At 41.0% G+C, this 21,809-nt stretch overlaps 1 protein-coding gene across 4 annotated transcripts in view; it reads right to left on the bottom strand.

The window, feature by feature from the left end:
• The window catches only part of plxna1b (plexin A1b), a 185,316-nt gene that overhangs the window by 94,753 nt on the left and 68,754 nt on the right, over positions 1–21,809 (bottom strand). For all 4 annotated transcript variants that reach the window (XM_026168467.1, XM_026168469.1, XM_026168468.1 and 1 more), the window contains exon 4: positions 136–276. In XM_026168467.1, coding sequence (XP_026024252.1) covers positions 136–276 — 141 coding nt within the window. The remainder of the gene's footprint in view (positions 1–135; positions 277–21,809) is intronic.

Raw genomic sequence — 21,809 nt, 5'->3', positions numbered from 1 at the left:
CTTACATGTATCACAAGTAAGAGTTTTAAAAAGTATGTTGTCCCAGCAGACACTATGTCGAAAAAGTATTGCAATGGCAACATGTCTGCTGGGACTGAATGTGTGTCCTAGTGTATTTGTTGGACATGAACTCACCTGTCTGTCAGTCAAAGTGTAGATGTACTGCTGGTCTGGGCTGAACAGCATGTCTCTCAGTAAGGGACTTCCTCCTTCACTTACGGTCACCTTCTCGTATAGCACTGCTGGACGGCTGGCGTTTATGGAGTTAACCAAGATCTGCAAAAAAGAAACACACGGGAAAACTCATTTGGATATGAAAACAATAAAAAGATGATGCAGAAAAGTGATGTACATGAATACAGCAATAATATCAGACAGCAGCTGCTTAAAAAACCCCGTGCTTTTACAGTAGAAACCCTTGAAGCTAAATAAAAATAACTTGTTGCTTGTAGAGAAATGATGCAGCGTTAATCCAAGTGGACCATTGATGCACAATAAAAATAAACACACGCTTAATTCCTCTAGATTTGCCGCACAAATAAAGGAAATAAAATGGTGACAAATTTATCTTCATTTTCACATCTCCCTTTAAATATCCATGCTAAATAAATAAATAAATAAATAAATAAATAAATAAAGTACACTCAAGCTGCACTTTTTTCTACAAACCAAAGTTCAAACACACTAAAGTGTCTATGGATGTTGTTCCAGCTGGTGAAATAAGCTGATTTCACTTCAACAGTAACAGGTGGTAGTTATTATAAGGTGGGAGGCATGAAATTATCAAAATTTTGGAAAAAGGTTGAGAGCACCTGTTCTACAGAGCTATGTAAAAGGCTTAATTGAAAGGTTGTGTTAATAGCAGTATTGAGTCTCGTATAATTATTGCGAACACAGATGTGATTACAGAGGTAGATGCATGGAAGGGAACAATATTGACAGGATGGTGCTGTTATCATGACTATAGACATCTTTTGTTCAGCACCTGGGAGGAATAAACTTTAAAAATTATGAGCAAAAAATAAAAAAAGTTAAGTATGAAAACAGTGTGGTCCTGTATAATGATAGAAAGCATAACAGTGAGTCACATCTCTGCATGTGAACAACAACCTGATCACCCAAAGCACCTGTAGACAAATATAATACAGAGCAACCAAGTCAGCATGTGCACAAACATGCATGTGAACGGATGCTCAAATTTTTCTTTGTGAGTTTTGGCAAATCATTTGCCAAGATATGGAACGTAATGGAGCAGATACAAGATAGGAGATTGGCTTGCTGGCGTGGCTGTGAGCCAAAGTCATCTCAGCAGCAAATGAAAAGTACAAAGCAGCGGGGGGGAGGGCAAGTATCAGCTCTCCATTACCGAGCTTTGTCGACTCGCACTGCTATCAGCCCACAGTGACAAGGGAAGGACAGCAGGCAATGACTAGCTGGAAAATGATACTAAATTCACACACTGACAAATAGGTTCACATCCAGATAGATGAAAGAATGATAAGATGACAACCCACACACCAAGTGATAGATATGCAAGCACTAGTTTGATTGAGATATATATATATGCACACACACAGGAAAAAGAAACATGTGGGTGAACAATGAACACACTTTGTGATGAAAAAAAAATTATTTACAGTTTTGCCAAAAGAAACCAAGGGCAACAATCCCATTATCGCTCTCTGCTGTGTGCGTGTACGCATGTGTGTATGAGTGTGTGTGCCAAAGAGAAGGGGAGAGAGAGATAGTGAGATAGAGTGAAAGAAAGAGCTCATAAGGCTGTGATAAAGCTCTGGAGATGAGAGGAAATATGGATGTTATTATCTAGATAATAGGCCCGTAAACAAAGGATACATTTCATTCACGGATGGTTCGCATCTAGACGAGTTTGCACACGCACACAAACACACATACCAGCACATAAGGCAACACAATTTTTAAGTGCAGACAACCAGAATAAAGAAAAACAGCTGCTGATGCACACAGAGGTGAAAGAATAGCTTTTGTTCTGTGCCCTCTATGTATCATTTTTTCCCACTCCCTTAAAAAAAATGAGACATTTCCATTGGCAGCCATATCTATCTCTGGATCCAGCACCCAAGTCCAGTTCACTGGCTAATGACCAGTCTGAGCCTACACTGGTTTTGCACACACAAATGCAATATACCACAGAGAATGTACGTCTGTCTTTCTGACAGCCTTCCTATCTTCTGTTTGCATCCATCTGCTTGCCAGTCTGTGCAAAATCCAGCCTGCAAAATCCCCAAGTTAAAAACCAGTCTCTTTGCTGGTTTTAATATCAGCTTAGAAACAGGGACTGAAACATTGAATCTGACAAATAACACCTTTTCCCCCCTCATCTTTGTTCTGCTCAGGTTTTCCCCCTCTCAGGATGCAGTTCATCTACAGTGCTAACATAAAAAAAAAAAAAGTAGTGTGCAGAGAGAAACAACGGTGAGAAAGATAGAAAACAGAAGAGTGGGTGAGTGAGAGTGGGTGACCTGCGGGGGGAGAGAGGAAAGAAAAAAAAAGGTAATAAATCATTTCAAATCAATTCATTCCACAAGTGCAGAGTGCGAGGCTGCCCAGAGTTACAGGAAGAGAACAAAAGACTATGGAATATATAAGCTGAACAGATGGATGGAGGAATGGATAGATGGATGGGATACTTAAAGAAGATCTAATTCAATCAAACTGAGCTGCTATGTCTGGAATTCGAGGTTACGCTCTAATAACAAGGTTAACATGGCAGGGTCTGTGCATTTAGAAGGGTTTAAAGCTAATACAAGGGCTAAGTGTGTACAAATACGTGTGAAGATTCCTGTGTGGGTGTCCAAGCTCAACGCCAGCGTGCATACGGCTTGATTTTCAATTGATCTACAAGCATTTGTAGAGTGATAACATGTAGAGATGTTTTCTCACACATATATAAAAATCACAGATTTATGTTTGCATCAGCTTGCATGCACAGCTCTTTGTGTGTGCCTATAAGCTAAGTCAAGAAATCAATGCAATTGTCAGTAATCAAGCGGGAAGCTGTTGCTGTCTGATTGTGTCCTCTGTATTGCTTAGCTTACCATTAAGTCCTTGATGGATGAATCTACAGAATGATGCTGTGCTTGTATTTTCAAAACAAGCCCCATCTCTACTCTCTACATGTATAATGTAACGTTAATAGACTTTAAACACATTAAAGGCACTGTCTTAAGCAACGGTGAGGGAAAGCAGTAAGAGGAGACAGTAGAGAGAGGAAATGATGCGGCACAAACGCTGCTGGAAATGAACCTTAGTCTTTGTCTTTCTGTGGTTCTGACGTAAACAGTCTATAACCTGACATTTCATAACTTTCTTAAGTGCTATTCAGAGTACCTCCATGACCAAAATAGGCATTCCTTCCTGTAGTGATAATGTTTTGTCAGCTAAAATAACTGAGAATACATAGAAGTGAAGAGAAGATGTTTTTACTACATCTGTGCCATGAGGAAGAAGAAAAAAAAAAAGGAAAACAGTGGTTTTACAACACAGAAAACAAATCTGAATTCTAATATTTAAAACATTAAATAAGAGACAACTTAAACGTCTAGTGTATCCATAAATTTCTAACCTTCCCCAAAAACTATTTTTACAACACTGATACTTCTCCCTCTGGCAACGTGTCGCTTGATATTCAAAAACCATGCATAATCCCTGTATCAGAAGATGAGATTGTAACCAAATAAACCAACAATTTACCAGCTCCATACTGAAACATTCCAAACAACCACCTATCTCATCATCCTGCAACATCTAATATCCATTTTTTTCCTGTTCTATGATCATTAACATCTCTCTCAACCTGCCAATCCATCCAAAAGCCCCTAATGCTGGGTTTATCTGTGCCAGGCAGGCCTGGTTTGCTCTGATAGATACATGGGATAGCTAGCTGGTGATAAGGAAGGTGGGGGTATGAGGGTAAAGAAGCTGGATGATAAGACAGTAGCACGTCAGTGAGAATGATGCCTGTCATTGGCTCAAGTGACAACTGATGAAGCTAGTGTACATAAGAGATGTAAAGATTCAGAAAGAGGCAGACACCATAAGATGCCTTCTATTGTGTACAGAATAAAATGCAGAAAGAGACTCAGAAAGGCTGCAGGAAACAGGGGAGTAAAGATGGGTGGAGGAGAAGAGGCACAAATTTTCATATAAGCATCCGTCTTAAACTGTCGCTTTAAGTATTAAGTCTGACTACAAGTGAGAGGGAAATCACTTAAAAAGAAGGCAAAAAAAGGACATCAAATGCCTCAAGACTGTAATTAGCATCACAAGGAGTGGAACTAAACAGACTGGTCCAGGTGTTCCCAGGTCTGTCTGAGAGTTGTAACACTTCAGCAAGACCACGGACTCTGGATAATGGCTTTGACATTTCAGAGCAGATTCGGAGAAGTGAGTGAACATAAAGCTTGGCTCACTAATAGCATGAAGCAGCACACAAACCACACCGCCACAGACACCACATCTAAAGAAGGGTAAACTTGGCATAACTAGGTCCATGCATTCATACATAATGGCTGCAAGCCCCACATTCCTGACTTTGATGTGATGTGGGCCCCCAAGTGAATGTGCATGTGTGTGTTTATGGGGCCCCACCGAAGTAGGCCCTCTACAGAACAAAGGGAAATGAAAGAAAGTGTTAAATGGGTGAGGAACCGAACAAAAGATTGGTATGCACCCACAATCCCTGGACAGTAGGGGTATGATAAAGAGGTTGAAGAGCAAACAAGAGACTTGTGCACCTCAGTGATTCTGTATTCTTGGCTAGCAAGCTCATTTTACAGCCTACCCTACCACACAATACAAAGCAACTGTGCCTCATTTAATTTCCCACTCAGCCAAATTAACTAATACAATAGCCCAACCACAATTTACTGGACACTAGAGTAACCTAATGCCCGCTTCTTGCAAACACCTCTCAAACCTTTTTCCCTTCTTTCAGCACTTTTGTTTCTCCGAGTCGGGGCTTTCAGATAAAGACCTGAAATCACTCACTTCCTATCGCGTAGTGAGCTTGGCAGAACTTGAGCGCAGCACGACACAAAACAAATATATCTGTTGTTCTCGAGTGGCAGCAGTCATCAGAAAACACACAATTTACTCCTTGGTGCGTGTGTGTCTGTGTGCATGTGTGTTTAATGGACTATTGCATTGTTTTCTGTTTCAGAAACAGCAGGAGGATGTTGGCCCTAAGGAAGCACTGGACCCTCTAAACTGTACACTCAAAACAAAAACATCTATACTGGGTTACTGGGAAGCAGTACACTCTATTGTATTTTAGTTACCATGCATTGTTAGAGAAAACAGAGCATCCATTCAGTGTGTACAAATGGTTTCAATGGAATAAACAGTTTTATCTTCCACCAAAAAATAAAATAAAACAAAACCCTTCTGGAGATTTAGTTATGTGTGTATGGCTGACTGTGAAGTAGTATGAAGCTGGGAGCAGATGGAACATCACACATGAGTGACTGATGGCCCTGATGCTTCTATGGGACAAATCCCACTTCACCACACACAGACACACACATATACATACACACCATAGGCAGCCAACACATATAGAAGCCCTGAGCAAACCTTTACCATATGTGGGTCAGACAGTCATACCAAACAGCCTTTTCTTTAAGAGAGCCAAGACAGACAAAGAGCTATGGTGACAATGATGGAGGTGGTGTACCCTCAAACACATGTACAGACACACACGAGCTCTGTGTGTCTGCTATCATAACACTGTATGTCTGGAACGGCTTATTTTAAGGTCTGGGAGGGAGAGCAGACACAAACATGGGTTTTTATTCAAAAAGAAGCTTTATTGGTGCAGAATGATTAAACAATGTTATTTGTATTTGCGGGAAAGTTAGTAAAAGGAAGTCTTACTCGCTTCTGGATATTACTTATTCATGTAGGTTTATTTATATAGATAGACAGTACGAGCACCCAAAAGGCTTAACAACCTAGATTAAGGGAAAGAAAAGGCAACGAAGGCAGTGTGCGTCAAAAATGCAATAACTAGCTGCAGCTCCCAGACAAAAACACACACTCCCACACTTCACTAGTACGCCAGCAATTCTTCCACACACCACCACACCCTAGCACAGGTTTCCTACCCAGTTTCGATTTCCATTTAAAAAGTCCCAGACTAGATTTTTCATGGCCACATTTGTGAGCGAGTACACAGTGCTAGATGTTTATTATGTAAAAAGTTTTAAAATCTATACTATGTGGGCTATTATGTTGTCAAATATCAGCCAGAACACTAGTTGAACGGACTATCCCTCACATAAAGCAATTAACTTTAAACCCCAGATGGCAGATCTGTGTAGGCGTTTTCACTCAGTTGCATGCCATGACGTCTTGCCTTCTCCCTAGAAAAACCACTAACTGTATGATCAGTTTATATTTACAAATCCTACATTTTACATTTTGGGGGGGGGGGGAACAATAGGCACAGCGGTCTGGGAACAAAATCTTTAACACATTTTGTTTTTAACAGACCTCAAAATAACTCAAATGAAATTCTATACTTTGGAACCTTGTTAGCAACAATAAATCACACATCGTCAAATCTCCTTTTACTTAGAAGCACAAAGAATTCTGGGTATTTCAAGCGCTTGTCTATCACTGTTCCAACTTGAACGAAAAACAGAGTTATTTTAAGCTTTTTTAATGTTTTTTTGAACATTTATGATCTTACACCACAGCACTTGTGTTTTTGTTTTTTCTAAGCTGCACCTGACACGTTCCATCAAGGATACTGAAGCTCACGCTTTACAGTCGATGAAGTCAAATATGTAGCTCTGCAATCTGATTCTGTCATATCAGGTTACTTGCTTTGCCAAATCTTATCAACCGTCTTTGGTATTCGTCCACATGTCTACACCATGGTTATTCATGTGTGAGCCAGTGGCCTTTCACCAGCAGTACTCCCCAAAAGGTCACACACTCGCACACGTGTGCACACACACATCTACAGCTGCAGAAACATGTAACAGGCTGTGGAGGAAGAGGAGGGGAGAAAACACAAAAGGAAAAAAGAAAAGGAACAAAACGTCCAAGCCACATGTGGTATCTCTCTCCTAGAGCACATGTGTGCATACAATAACATGAAGGTAGGACATGGAGATAGAAAGTGAGCTGCTTTAAGAGCAAATTAAAGCTATTCATCATTGTTGATGCCTTTTAATCCTCACGCTTGCTGAAATTAAAAGCCCTAGTCATTGTTATATCCTTTACTTCTCTGCCAATACATTGCTCTCCTTTTCCTTAATTCATCTATCACGCATTCTTACTCCCATTTCATCTTTCCTTCTTCATACCGTCTCCTTTCTTCCTCTTTTCACCCTCTGAATTAAATGCCTTTAGCTAACAGTCGTCAGATAAGTGTGTGTAGCGAGTTGCTAGACACGGCACAGCGGCAGCATTTCATCTTCCAACCATCACTAAATCACACTAACTCAATCATCTGCATCTCCACGCGCGCGCACACATACATACGCACACAAGGCTGAGAGCGTGAGAAGCCCTGCATCTAGAGAGGTGCTTTACTATGACTGATTTTATCAGCTGTCTTGCAAACGGGGGAAGAAATTGCACCACAACATTATCATATACAATAAGATGAGACTCGAAGATAGAGCTTTCCAATTGAATGCCTTTTTAGTGTCGCCATTCAAATGAGAAAAGACCTCCTCTTACATTGAGGCGAAACACAAATCCCTTATGGGATATCTCAACCAAAACAATATTAAACATTTACATCAAAGACTGCTGAGAGGATGTTTACGTTAAAGACAAAGTGCCTAGACTTAAGTCGAGATTTAATATTGATATGTTTACGAGTGTGTTCAAGCAAGAATGGCAACATGTTATAGGATTCCTGAAGTGACATTGGCATCTCCGGATGACTGCGAAGCCTCGAAGCCACTGAGAAACTGTGAGGAGCTCTGCTAACAAGCTGCTAGCCTCCAGACTTATCAGACATAGGAAGGTGGGAAAGTACACAAAGATCGGGAAGAGTGCTTAATGCAACCGGGTGTGGGGGGTGTGCATGTGGCTTTGAAGAGGGCAGTGAACCACATACAAACACAGGAAGAGATCAGCTGAACAACTCTGTTTGTATTGTGTGTGTGTGCGTAGGAATGTGGAAGGTTGTGTTTGTATGAAAGAAAGTGTATGTGCATACAAACTAAGTGAGGCAGTCTATCAATTTGCATGTGTAGCTGAGTGCTTGTGTGCAGTGAATACAAGCAAAGTGTGCAATTGTGTGCACAGAGTTAATCAACATCAGTCACAATAATAAGGCATCAATTAATAGCTGGAGAAAACGCACAAAAAAAAAATAATACACACACCCCCACTCTGATGTGACACTATGCAGCACCGCTTGACCCACCATTTATTAACTATATCAGCCATTCACTAGGATTACAGTGAATAGGACCTCATCTTCAGCTGTAATTACTAAGGTAGGTGTGTGTGCATGCATGTGTGTGTGTGTCTCTTCCTGTGGGAGAGCCAAAGTGATTACATGGCCACTGGTGCCTCTAATAACATCTTTTAGGGAGAGAGAGGAAGAAAGAGAGAGAGATGAGTGATTTCCATCTTTTCTGGGTAGGACCAGAATTATGGCAAGGAAATTCTATGGTGGTTAAGATGTGGGTCTGTTTTGACTGTGCTGCCATGTAAGAGTGTGTGCTTGCACGTGTGTGTGCGCGCGTGCAGATTTTTGTAATGGATGTAACACAAGAGGCTAATGGGAGCCACGCCAAAACTACACCTCAGTGTAATGTGTGCCAAACCATTCCTGGCCACAAATGCCTTCCTCTCCACAGCCCCTTTCATTTATTTCTCTCCCGCTCTGTTCATTTTATTTTACCCCTACCTAAAAGTTCCTCTGGGAGGAGTACTTTCTTCACTATAATCTTTTTCCCCCTCTTCTCTTTTGTGTTTAGACACTTCTCTACTTCCCTTAATCCTGACTTTTTTCTTCTTTTTTTAAAGGCCTTTCTCTCAACAGCATATTCCTCTTTTGCTTTTATTCAAAAACACAGAAAAGTTAAACTCTTATTTGGCTCTCAAACATTGCAAACGCCCATAACAAGTAAAGAGCGAGCAAGAAAAGACTGGGAGAAGATGACATAAACAAAGTCTAAATGTGCACAGGGCACTAAATGGCACAAACCAGTGAAACCACAGCACTGTCAGCTGGCGACAGAGAAGATGTTTTAAATTAGGAGCAAAGTTACTGGTAACAATAGGAAGCTTGGTGGCTTAAATGAGAGGAGATTTGGAGGGCAGAGAAAAGCAGCGACAGAACACACACATACACGAATAAAGTCTGGCAGCTATAAAGGATGAGGAATGCAGATGGTGTTTAAAATGAGCTTTACCGCGTGGTTTGCAGTGATTTACAGCCGTGGTCGCCCATGTGTACGTATGTGGGCTTAATCAGTGAGTTGCAGGGTGCTAGCGTGGTAGACTTTTCATAGTGTTGTCCTGTAAGTGTAATGTAAGATAGACTTAACCATAACACACACACACACACACACACACACACACACACACTTTCATCTTAACCATCCTTTCTCTCTTTTCTTGCTCTTTTTTGTTTTTTCTTCTCTTGTTTAGTCTAGAAAATGTCAGACGAGTATCACGCTAACAGGTGTTTAAAGCCTTCTGACAATCCCAAATATACACAATGGCCAAAAAAAGAAGTAAAACATCACATTAAATAAACTGAAGACAGCAATTGTTTGACATTTTCCGTGTTAATCCAAGTTAACTTTCTGCACTTAGGGCTCGCTCTTTTTCCAAAGGTCAGCACCATCAAGACATCTTGCCATTTGTCAGCAAAACTGAATCTGAAAGTTCACCAAAGTTGAAACTGAGGGGAAAAAACTTGTTGCCCTGTGGGGAAATCCATAAGCTGTTGCAACAACAATGAAATGAACCAATTCCAATAAACACAGAGGTGACAAGGCCTTCAAACATTAACCGTTGAATAATATTTAAACACCCAAATCATGTTGTGATAGTTACTCCACCACAGGTTTTTGCCGGTGCCTATTCTGCTGTATGAGGTGGTCAAAAGTGCAAACTTGGGAGAATGAACAGTGTGTTAGGTTAAGAAATAGTTCTGTTTGTGCTGCGTGTGCTGGTTTCTGTATGAGAGGAGGAGGCACATTCCTGACGTGGCCGCCCTAATCCTACACTTCAATACAATCTTCTATTGCACACCAACCTATCAGCCTCTCTGTACATGTGCCAGTGAGTGCTTGTGAGCATGGTGATGCCTCTGTGTATGTAAAAACACCTCTGTGCACATTTACACTCACAGCCGGGCTTCCCCCTTTTTTTAAAATCATCATCTACCAACACTCCATATGTCAGGGAATAACTGCAAAGACATTGGCATGGCAACCTCAAAACAATCAGCTGAAGGAGGAACACAGAACGAGAAAAGAATGTGTGTCTGCGCGTGTGTGCGTGTGTCTGCGCGTGTGTGTGTCTGTGCGTGTCTGCCTGCCATGTCTGAATGTTCTTACTTTTGAGTTTACAGGTGATGTGGTACATGATCTGTAGGTCTGGTGGGATTTCTGCCATTAGCTTGACACAGTTGAACTGTGTTATTGTTTGTCCAGCAGGAGGAACCCTGTTGATCTTGGCAGCAGGATAACTGTTTATCCTGAATGTTGGATGGAGAATTTGTGATGGATGAGATTAAAGTTATTTCTGCAGAGTCTGGATGGGAAGAACGGTGTTTTAATAGTTTCAAAATGAAGATGTGATGAAGTATTTACTTGGCAATGAGTAAATTTAAAGAACTGGATTTTTGAAAGCACATTATGGCAGAGTTAGTTTTTTTGTATTTTTAAGTGATCTAGCACTAGGACTGTTCGATATAACGATATGCATCGGATGACGATATGAAAATGTCTATCGTTGTATTTTACGCTATCGTTTGCAAAATCAACTGTTTACGGCAATATTTTTTTTTCATTGTTTTAATGGTCACTGTATAATTTCCCGAAGTTCTCTCTTCCTCTTATATTTAATATAGCCACACTACAGATGGACAAGCCATTGTTTTTATGCGTTGTCCTTAGCATCAACGACAGTAAAACGATCGCATGGCTCTGCCGTCCGCATGTTTATTTTCCACACAAACCTTTCACAATCAAGCTGAAGATCCTGTTCAGATTTTTCAAACTAAACTGAATCACGTGAAATAGAATGCAGAGTGTTTACGCATGAGAAGCTAAAAAGAGCCGTCAGGTGTTAAAAAACTAAAGCTTAGAACAGGCTTTTCCCCGCAGCACACCGTGTAATAAATACTCTCAGAGAAAATTGAGGCCGTTTCAACTTATGTAACACTCGACTCCAGGTACACGACACCCAGCTGAAAACACTTCACGCAAGTCGACTTGCCCGAGGTTCACAGAATTAGCTGAAAATGTAAAATTTTTGTGATATACATCGTTATCGGGACGATAAATGTCTTATATCGGGATATGAGATTTTAATCGCACAGCCCTCTCTAGCACTGCTGTTTCCGTTAAGTGAAAGGAACTCATGCTCTTTCTCCACCCAAGCAAAGACAACATTGGGTTCTGTCTGAAACCCAAAGCCTGACACAGCAGTATGGTGAGACCAAACTGAAACATTAACTTTCCCCAACCAGCTTTTATACCATCTCTCTTTTCTCTTTTCCCAGGTGAGGCCACCCACTTTTCCCCCAGATTACCAACTCTTGTTTGGGGATAAGCCAGAGAAGAATGTCCCTGGCTTGGGTTTAGCCCTGCTGCTGGGAATTCACCTCTGAAATTAAAGGAGGAGAATGCAAGAAGAACTGGGAAGGCTGCCACAAGCAGGAGTCAGAGCAATGTGCCTCCCAATACACCCTTTCAACACTTTTTCTTTCACCGATTCATCTCTGTGTTGTTCATTCAGCGCTTTCTCTCTTTACATTTTTATTTCTCACTCCATCTCATAGCTTTGTTCCCATTAATTTCCCCAACTCCCTCCCTGCTGGACCATTCTGCACTCCTAGTGTGCCGTAATGGCCCATAGGGAAAGCCTTGGCTGCTGCCCACCAAATACAACAAGCATGACTGATTCAAGAGCCAAACGACTGGACTGGACTGGACAGAGGGGAGAGGAAATGTTGTTCTCTATCTGAATATGAGGAGGGGGGGGGGGGGGGGGGGGGGGGTGCGTGAAACTCCAATAAAAGCTGAAATGAAACAATTAAACAACTCAAGGATCTGAAAGACAGAAGTCGAGACAAAAAACAAAAAAAAACAAAACGAACCAAACCAAACACACATGCACACACACACCTATACCTCAACATTATTTAAACACTACACCGTTATGTGTGTGAGAGCAACAGAGGAGAAGGGCAGAGGAGTAGAAAACACACAGTGACATTTACCAGATGTCCTAGGCATGTGTAGAGAGAGGCACACACGCTGAAACAACTAGCTACTTGATCCTTTATATTATACATGAAATGACACCAGTGGAAACAGGATGAGGATGATACATTTTTGACATTTCCTCCATCCTAGACTGCAAAATGTTCAAAACATTTCCCAATATCTTAACATTTTAACTAAAACAATTCGAATTCTCTTGCAAACAGACCATTTTTAGTGCAAATTTCCAACTAAAGCCAACACACAAGTCAGTATGTGTAACAGTAAATATAACTACAGTTTGAGGAAAGGAGGTGGGGTTTTAAAAAGTCGAAGTTTTGCGTCGGTATTTTAAAAAGTTGCTAGGTTTGTTCTCAGTTCCTGTTTGGTAAGTTTTCAGTTGGTTTGAGTTAGTTGGAAAAACATATTGAACCTTGTTATCAGTCATGTAGACTAATGGCAGAATAAGTGAAGAGTAGAGTAACAAGAAAAGGTAGAAACATTAAAGCACTTGAGATGTTTGCTGAGGGAAGGAGAGAGAGGATGGGATGGGATGGGAAGGAAGGGTGGGACACCCTCCGCTCAGGAGAAGACAATGAAGACAGACTTAGCACACTGTAACCACTACACTGTAACACTGTGTGATTAAATGAACCAAAATACTGGTTGATGACAGCAGCTGTGCTGTCAGATCGGCTACTGGCATTTAAAATGAGTCACGAGTCTGCTGCTGGATATGATTGGATAGTCTATTGGTAATAGCTGCTAATCAATTGGATGATGTAAAAAAACACAGAGAATTGCCCAAGCTCATCTATACGGGGTGCTGCCCTGTGTTGTAGCACATCTCAACAGTGAAGGGGGGTGAGGTAAATATAAAACACCAGAGAGCATATGTTGTATTCCTCCCAATGAGAAGAGCTGTAGGGTAATAAATTATTAACGCGCACTTCCCAGTTGATGAAAAGCAATGACAGGTACACACAACCTGGAAGCAAGAACAGCTTTGCTGCCTCTGGACTTTGCTGACTAGACTCCTTGTGAGATTCTATATGTAGGCTTCAAGCATGGTGTGCTACACTTAAATAACACCTATTAATACCGCCACTGCTCAACTAGAGGCACTTTACACTACCTTATGTAACCACAGAGGGCACAGATAGGGACTGACTATAGCTATATAAGGAAACATAACACACAACAGCAGCACAACAGACTCCACACACTGCCTTTGGTAGGGATGCACCAACCTGACGTTTTGAGTCCAGATACTGATACAGATAGCTTGGCTTTGTGTACCAGTTGACACAGAGCACTGATCTGATACCAGTTTTAAATTAATAAGCTGTTTCTTCACTGAGCCAAACAAACTTATCTTGGCCTGATCTGACTAAAGAATGTGCTCCTAATACACCTCAGGCTTTTTTCCATGTTCTTAAGCATAATGTAATCTTGCAGTTTTATGCCAACAAGCAAGAAAAGGCTCTTTTTGGATGTCGTCCACACATGATGCAATGCTCTTTGTATTTTCTGCACCGTCACTTAAATTCTGACTTTCAGTGATAACCTCTGTGCCAAGTCTGAAGCACTTGTGTGTCTAAATTCCACAAATGCATGTGTGCGGCCTGCTTTTAAAAGGATTTTCCACTGCAGTTATGACATGTTACTGTGGCTTATTCCACACCACCTCACTAGTAGTGTAACTGCATCTGGACTGATTTCTAGATCATCACTTTTTTTCTTTAAAACATGACTTTGTCAAATTCTTCGCATCACAATCAGATGTCTTATATCCACTGGCAATTCTTTCCTCTCTTTCCAACTTTCCATGTTGAGCCATTTCCAGTCTGGTGACAGGTGGTCACAGCTCATTTAAGACCCTAGCTTATGAAATTAAGCTAACTGGAATCACAGGAGTACTCTGCTGTGGTAACAGGTTTTTTAAAGCTATCACATGTGTATTTACTTTTGTTGTGATTTCTTTGGCTGTTTCAACTTTGGGTTCTTTTGCACTTTAAATATATTCTCTGATTTGTAGCTTTGTTGGTCCTATAGAAATGCCATTTGATATTTAAGTAATACTTATGAGTACAGTCACTTCTGTAATATAATACAAGTATTATGTACAAACACAAAAACACAAGCCAGCAAGCAGGCTCAGATACACTCCAGGCATGCCATATCAGCAGTGCTTGAGCAGCTGGTGCGACCAGGTGGAAGACAGATGCCCCGCCTCTGGTTTGGCCTATAGCCATGGTAACAAAATGGGGCCTGACCAATGGCTGCAGTCTCTCAGGAGAAGGTTGGGAGGGGTTTGGTTGACACCCAAAGCTATCCAGATGATAGAGCCCACCCACGTTCAACCACATTGCTGCCAAATTATGACAATTTAGAAGCTGTAAATGACTTGCTGTATCCTTCTGTGGGTGCCTAATTTCATCCAGGGCTGGGCTACAGTCATACAATTACAATGAACAGATTTGGCAACATTTATAAACACAGGGGCAGTACTAAGCAAACAAGAAACTTATTGTTTGACAACTTTGTTCTTGTTCATCAGTCTTTTGTTTCAAAATGTTTGTTTCCCACATGAAGAAAACTGAGTTTATGTGATTTACAGCACCCAAAACCAGAGCTACAATATTATCTTCAAAGGCCTGAACTTAAAGCAGTCACACAGGGTCAAAGAACAAAACAGACAGAAGGGCAGTGATGAAAACAGAGGATAAAAGGAGGAATGATAAATGAGGAAAAGAGAAGAAAGTTCAAGAGAAATTTAGTGAGAGCGCTTCTGATACCAATGGTTACTGGCTGTCATTTACTAACACATTATCTGTGTATGACTGTGCTGCTCTGTTTCAATGAGGTGCACAAACCAAGGCAAACACAGAGAGAAAGAAACAGAAGAATGGATCTAAAGCTGTGGTTAGCAAGAGGAAGAAAGCGGAAGGACATAGGAAAGTCAGAGTTTAACAAAATTATATAAAGTGTGAAAGAGCTGATGATGAGACACTGGTGATTGGTCACTTTAAACCAACAACAGAGATGCAAAACGATCCGAGCAGTGACAAAGACTAATCTAAATTCAGCTCTCTTCTTTTTGCCTCCTGGCAGCTTTGACCAGAATTCCAAACCTTTAACCTGCATGGAGTGGAGTTTATTTACTCAAGGACATCCTTTACCTCTATTCAGGCAGGGGGATGTTTTATTAGTGTTCCATGTTCCATCTGTTCTAAACTTTGCTGGTAGTACAACAGGTATATTTAAAAGTGCTTGAATGTTCATCTTCTGTACCTACTTGTACAGGGTTGCAAGAGAGCCAAGTGCAACCAAACAGTGACATCAACGGACTGTATGCCACTGATTGGGCAGGGAGCAAACTCACTGGATGAGTCATGGGAACGACCTCTTCAAAAGAATCAAACTCACCAGTTTTTTAAACCTGGGAATGAGGGACGAGGTGCAGGCGTTTTTATAAATGGTGGCTTGGTGGTTGTGTTGTGTTGCAAACAAATGACTTCACGGGACTCCCTGCGCACATTGAGGTGGGACTCAATTATAATAGAAACAACCAAAACAGAGTAGAGTCAAGTTGAGTATGTGCTGGTGGAAAAGAGGCATAAGGGAACAAGCATGTGTCATGTTTTAACCAAATACAGTGAAATTGAGGATTTTCATTCAGTTTGCTGATTCTTACGACATTTCCCTGCAGGCTCTCACTTGTTAGTGGGCTAAGAAACTGTTTGGCAATCACGCTAATTTTAGTTTAATTACAGAATTTAGTAGTGTGGTAAAAGCCCAAACCCCAGGCTGTGGTTACATGCAGCACTTCCTTTTCCTTATCCAAATCAACAGTTCAAACAGAAATACATGCAGACACTGAATTACACAACTCAATTCCATGTCCATATGTATGTATATCTATATCTATCTATCTATATCATCATCTGTGTACACAATCTAAATATAACTCCGTTGACTTAAACAGGGGGTAAATCTTATTCAGCTTGTGATGGTGAAATTCCAACACAAACACACACACACACACACACACACACACAGTGCTGGCACTGTAACAACACTGTTGGACTTAAGTTTAACACTTGATGTAATGGCTTAGGCAACAGGATACTGTAGTACACTATCAGCATCTGAAGAAACACCTCCAGCGCCCGTGTTTGTTTTTATGCGTTTCCCTGACAGAGCAGAGTCCGACATGTGTTACTGGACATTAAATCACCACTCCCTGCCTTCTTCCTCTTCACTTTGCTTTCCAACAGCTCTCTCCCATTTCCTTCTGCAGGACAGTTTGAATAAAATCAAGACAAAGAGCAGAGGAAAGTGAAGAGTGTGAATTAAAATGTAATGCTCTGACAAAAAAAAGGTTAAGTTAGCGAGAAGGCTGCCCTGGGAGCAAAACAGGCGAGAGGAGAAGAAAGCACAGCAAAGTTTCCAGACAGTCAGCTGAGTGCACTGGACTGTCACAAGACTGCTTTTTATAGAAGTACTCTTTATTGTGTCGTACTCTCCAACACACACACACACACACACGCGCACGCACACGCGCACGCGCACGCACGCACACACGCACACACACACACACTCTTATCTTATCCTTTTCCTTTCTCCAAGTGCACCCCACACAGAGAGGACGTGTGTATGAGAGGAGGAAGTTGTTCATATAGAAAGAGGAAATCCTTCTTCCTAGATTTCTCACATAAGTAAAACCACAAACACGTGAACAGACAATTGCACAGGCAATCAAAGAGATCAGCCCTGCCCGGAGTTGCTGTTATTTATATAGCAACACACAACCCGATGACACCATTCCAGCTGTGCTAACTTGAGTTGAAGCCAAAGAAATTAAATGTCCACTCTCTCACACAGTTTATGGCAAATTGATGTGATTAGATTAACTCAAAATCGAAGCGAATTACAGTGAAAGTGAGGCGCTAATATAGCAACCAATCAGCTGTTTACACTCAAACACACAACTATATGTACAAAGAGCATCCAAAAACCCAATATGTAACTCAACATGGGCGGCTCTTATGCAAGTTAATTGAATTCATTAATTTCTTCTTCTTCTAACCCTTTCTCTCCTTTTCAAAACTACAAAAACACAACAGACGCTAACAATTTCCTCAAAGGGTAACCAGACATTGCTATTAGCTCATTAAGAAGGAGCCCACATGCTTGCTTACTCACTCTCTCCACTCAAAAGTAGAAAAATTCACATCCCAACAGACCTAGACATGCATACACAGAGAAAACACACACGCGCGCACGCATACATACACCATTAAGCAGCAGCATGGGTGCTCAGCAGGATTTAGAGGACAATTAAAAAGCTCAATTAAACCTATATTCTTACTTTGAGAAATACACATGTTACAGATGGTGTGGCATGCTCTCTTTGCGTTTAAAAACACACTTTGGTGCTTTCCTCCTGGGAAAAATCGCAGGAGGGATGTAGAGAAAGGAGGGAGAGATTTGATGTAAATACGTCTAATGGTTCTGTGTTGAGATAAGTGCCTGATGAAAATGTATCCCACATCCTTGAAATGCAATACTGCTGATACTGATATGATATTACACGTTTTCACAAGGCAATTCACTTCTATGGCTGGAAACCCCTTAATGTTTGTTCACTCAGTGATTATAGCTGGAGATAAAGTGTTTGTGTTTTTCCACAGAGACATTCACAAGCTTGTTTTCCCCCCTTTCATGTATCGTTTCCTCTTTCGGGCCATATTTACAGGTCTGCCTTTGAAAACTGTGCCATTCGCTAGGCGTGCTTGCATACCCCCTTCCACCTCTTCACACCATTTCCAGTAAAACCAAATATCACAGTCCCATTGTCTTCCTATCCTGCATCCTCCATCCAGGGCCAAGTCTGTTAAGTTAGCCAGCGCAGGAATCTGCTGTTCGTACGTGTGTACTTGTGAGCTCACAAATTTAGAATACACAATACCTTCCTGTTCATAGAAGTCAAAAGACACAATCTCACGCACAGAAACGCACGCGTGTGCAGGAGGCAGATGGTCCAACCTGTAGGTTTTCCACGGCCCATTTGTGGAAGGGCAATGCTTCACTATCCGCCCTAACCGACTGCACGCACACACACAAAAATACACACTCACTCACACATGCAGAGAGGGCAATAAATCCAAACCAGCACAATACAACCCCCGCAACGGACATGGCAGAAGCAATAGCTAATGCCAGAGAAAACATTTCCAAGAGTTCATCTGGAGGTAAACTTGATTCCTGCTCACAGAAGGGCATGCGATGCAGTTCTTCAACAAAGGAGCAACTTGGCAGCATAGTAAAGACTTTATTTTGGCCAATCAAACTGACAACCTCTCCAAATTTAATTGTTAAGACAAGTAATTAAATCTGCCAGGATCATTTAAACCTCAGCTTTTCCCTAACGGTTAAATGTATCATTATTTATGTTTCATTATTAAGCACTGCTTCTGTAACATTCATGAAGTTATAGAAGTTTACAATGAACTTTGCTCTTTATCAGAGTATTTAGCACTTGTACCCTCTTGTGGTTGTAGCTACAGACCCACATTTTTAAGGGTGAGCTTACATCTTTTTAACTGTTTAAAATTTTCAATCACTTCTATTCAGTGACTTTAATGCTGTATAAAAAGCTAAAATCCATGTCTCATTTTCAAAGGCCTGAAAATCATCACAAAGTCTGCGCGCTGTTTATAAAACAGAGCCATCGATGCAGCACAACTGATTCTTGTCCTTTGTATTAGGTCACACGTTAATTAACAGTTCAAGCTTGTGTAATGTTTACTGTTCATAAGACAAACTCAACCAGTAAAATAAAAGTAGGACCAGAGTGTTGTCCTGTGGATTATTGCTACACATGCATTGTTAAAAACTGAAAGCCTTATATCTCGTGGGAGTCAATGATTCACAAATCCCAGGCTTGTGGTCAAAAACTGTCCAAGTAAGAAGCTCTGACAAACATCAGATGGTATTTGCAAATTTAACAATATCTCCCTCTAACCAAAAATAAATCTTCCACTCAGTTTTTTTCTTTCTAAAATGATGGTCACACTAACAGCTAACTGATCGTTTGTAGCAGTTTATTGGTGCGATCTCAGAGATGTAGCCTCAATTTTCACCATCACCTTGCTTTATAAACATGCTTTTATTTTCGGTCTCTAGCCTTCCTAAAATCTTAACCCCGGTCTGCAGCCCACTGCGGCCTGAGAGAAATAGCGATGAACACACACACTCTCATCCAGACGTTCACATTTTCATGCACGCAGGCACATGTGGAGCAATTTGCATTTTCACACCCACAAATGCAAGTGCAAGAACTGTGACACACACACGCACAAGCGAACACATACACAGAGAGAGAGTGCTAACTCAGAGCTCGAGTTGAGAAGTCCCAGTGGGAAAAGCCACTTTCCGGAACATTTTACCCAATTTGCATTGCTCCTGGCTCAATCGCTCTCTCTGAGGAGATGACTTGGGAATTGAGAACAAGTCAGAAAGAGAATGTGTGTGTGTGTGTGTGTGTGTGTGTGTGTGTGTGTGTGTGTGTGTGTGTGTGTGTGTGTGTGTGTGTGTGTGTGTGTGTGTGTGTGTGTGTGTAAACGTATGTATCTTCTCCAAGTGTAGGGAGGAGAAAAAACAAAAATCGGTGTGTCAGTAAAGTCAGCACAAGAGAAATATGCATTTAAGTGCAAAAGAAAAAGCTTGTTTGGGCATTTTAAACACTGAATACCCACTTGTTCAACTATTTCTTTCATCTACCTAAGCACTCAGTTAGTCAATACTCTATTTATTTCAAACTCTATTAACTGAAGTATGCAGGTTAGGTCTGACTGCTAATGAAATTGGCTCTATATAACTGTGCTTCAATGAGAGCGTGTACATGACAAGTGTTTTATACACAGCATTTACAGACTTCACTGGATGTGAATCAAAAGTCTATAACCAAGTACACCACCTCATGTTTTGGTCAACACCTAAGCTTTCATAACATGAGGATATGGCCTTTTGTGGCTTGTAGTCTACTGGGGACCCTGCATTTCTAAATCTGTTCCTCACAAACAGCCTGAGAGGGAGATGCAGGAGCAATGCCTTAGAGACGTGATGCAATGAGGAGTCAGAGATGCAAGCAATCAGTCTGATTAAGAGTGTGTGTTTTGTGTGTGAGCGTTGCCTCTCCTCACATCTCCTCTCTCTTTTGTTCCAGTTGTAATCCCTCACTTGCCTGTGAGGTCTGACATCATGTTATCTGGTTAGGTATACAAGGTAAAGAGAGGTTCAAAATAAACATGTCTACTTGAAGAATAAGATGACAATGAGGTACAAATTATTTATAAAATGAGAACTGTTGAACTCCTGCAGCTGTGTGTTGCCAAATTCCACTGAAAGAGGAGTAAAAAGCAGGGATTTAGACACATTTCTGCCACTTTCACGCTCTGTGAATAATAAACTTTCAGCAAATGACCAACATTTTTAAAATCAATCCACATTACTGTGTACAATACCTCTCACCAGGTCTTTACTTTCTGACCCTGGAGGTCGCTAACAATTACAATGCTACTTTTTATCAGAAGGAACGATCGAAAGCTAATTTCCCTTAAAGCCTGTCTCTTAACTCTAATCACCCGGAGGGACAAACAATAGCCAGGAGCTCTGAAGTCCAACCTTCTCCCAGATTAACTCACCTCAGGACCCTTCCAATAACTCTAAGTGGCTTTGTCTCATTAATGCACTATTTGGTTCTTAGTAATAGCAGTTTTAAACTATTTTCCACCAATTGCAACAGCGTGGCTTTCTAAGTTCCTCAAACAAGCTTGTGAGTCCGTTGGTCTGTTTGTAATCTTGCAAAATGTTTATGCATGGAGGTAAATCAAGTTTTCTTAATTTAATAACATTAAAGCTGTGCATACATTTACAGAACTGTAACACCGAGTTGGGATTAGAATAAAGGTCTAAATAAAGGGTGATGAAAGCAGTGGGCCCAACAGGTCCATGGCCCCTTTACCACTGACAGGCCCTATCACACAACTCAATTTTGGTGTATTTATAACTTCCCTTATTAAATACGAAGTATAATAATGGGTGTAGTCTGAGAATTCACTTGCATCTGGTGCGATCTCATTCGTGTTAGGCAGTGATTAAAGGAGCAGGAAGTCTGAGCCAGTTAACAGCCATACCAAGCCAAGTGGGATGGTAATACACCATTAATGTTGTTGTGTGTCTGGGTACCGTTTAAAGTTTAATTACAAAATATCCCTAAGTACTATTCTACAACAAAACACAGTTGCCTTTTAAACAACAAGGTATACAAAGAAATGTGTATGTCAACCT

Source organism: Astatotilapia calliptera, chromosome 5 (assembly GCF_900246225.1).
Source record: "Astatotilapia calliptera chromosome 5, fAstCal1.2, whole genome shotgun sequence".
In the NCBI taxonomy this organism is placed as follows: Eukaryota; Metazoa; Chordata; class Actinopteri; order Cichliformes; family Cichlidae; genus Astatotilapia; species Astatotilapia calliptera.
Note: the sequence above shows the minus strand (reverse complement) of the source record. Positions and strands in the feature narration are given on the sequence as shown.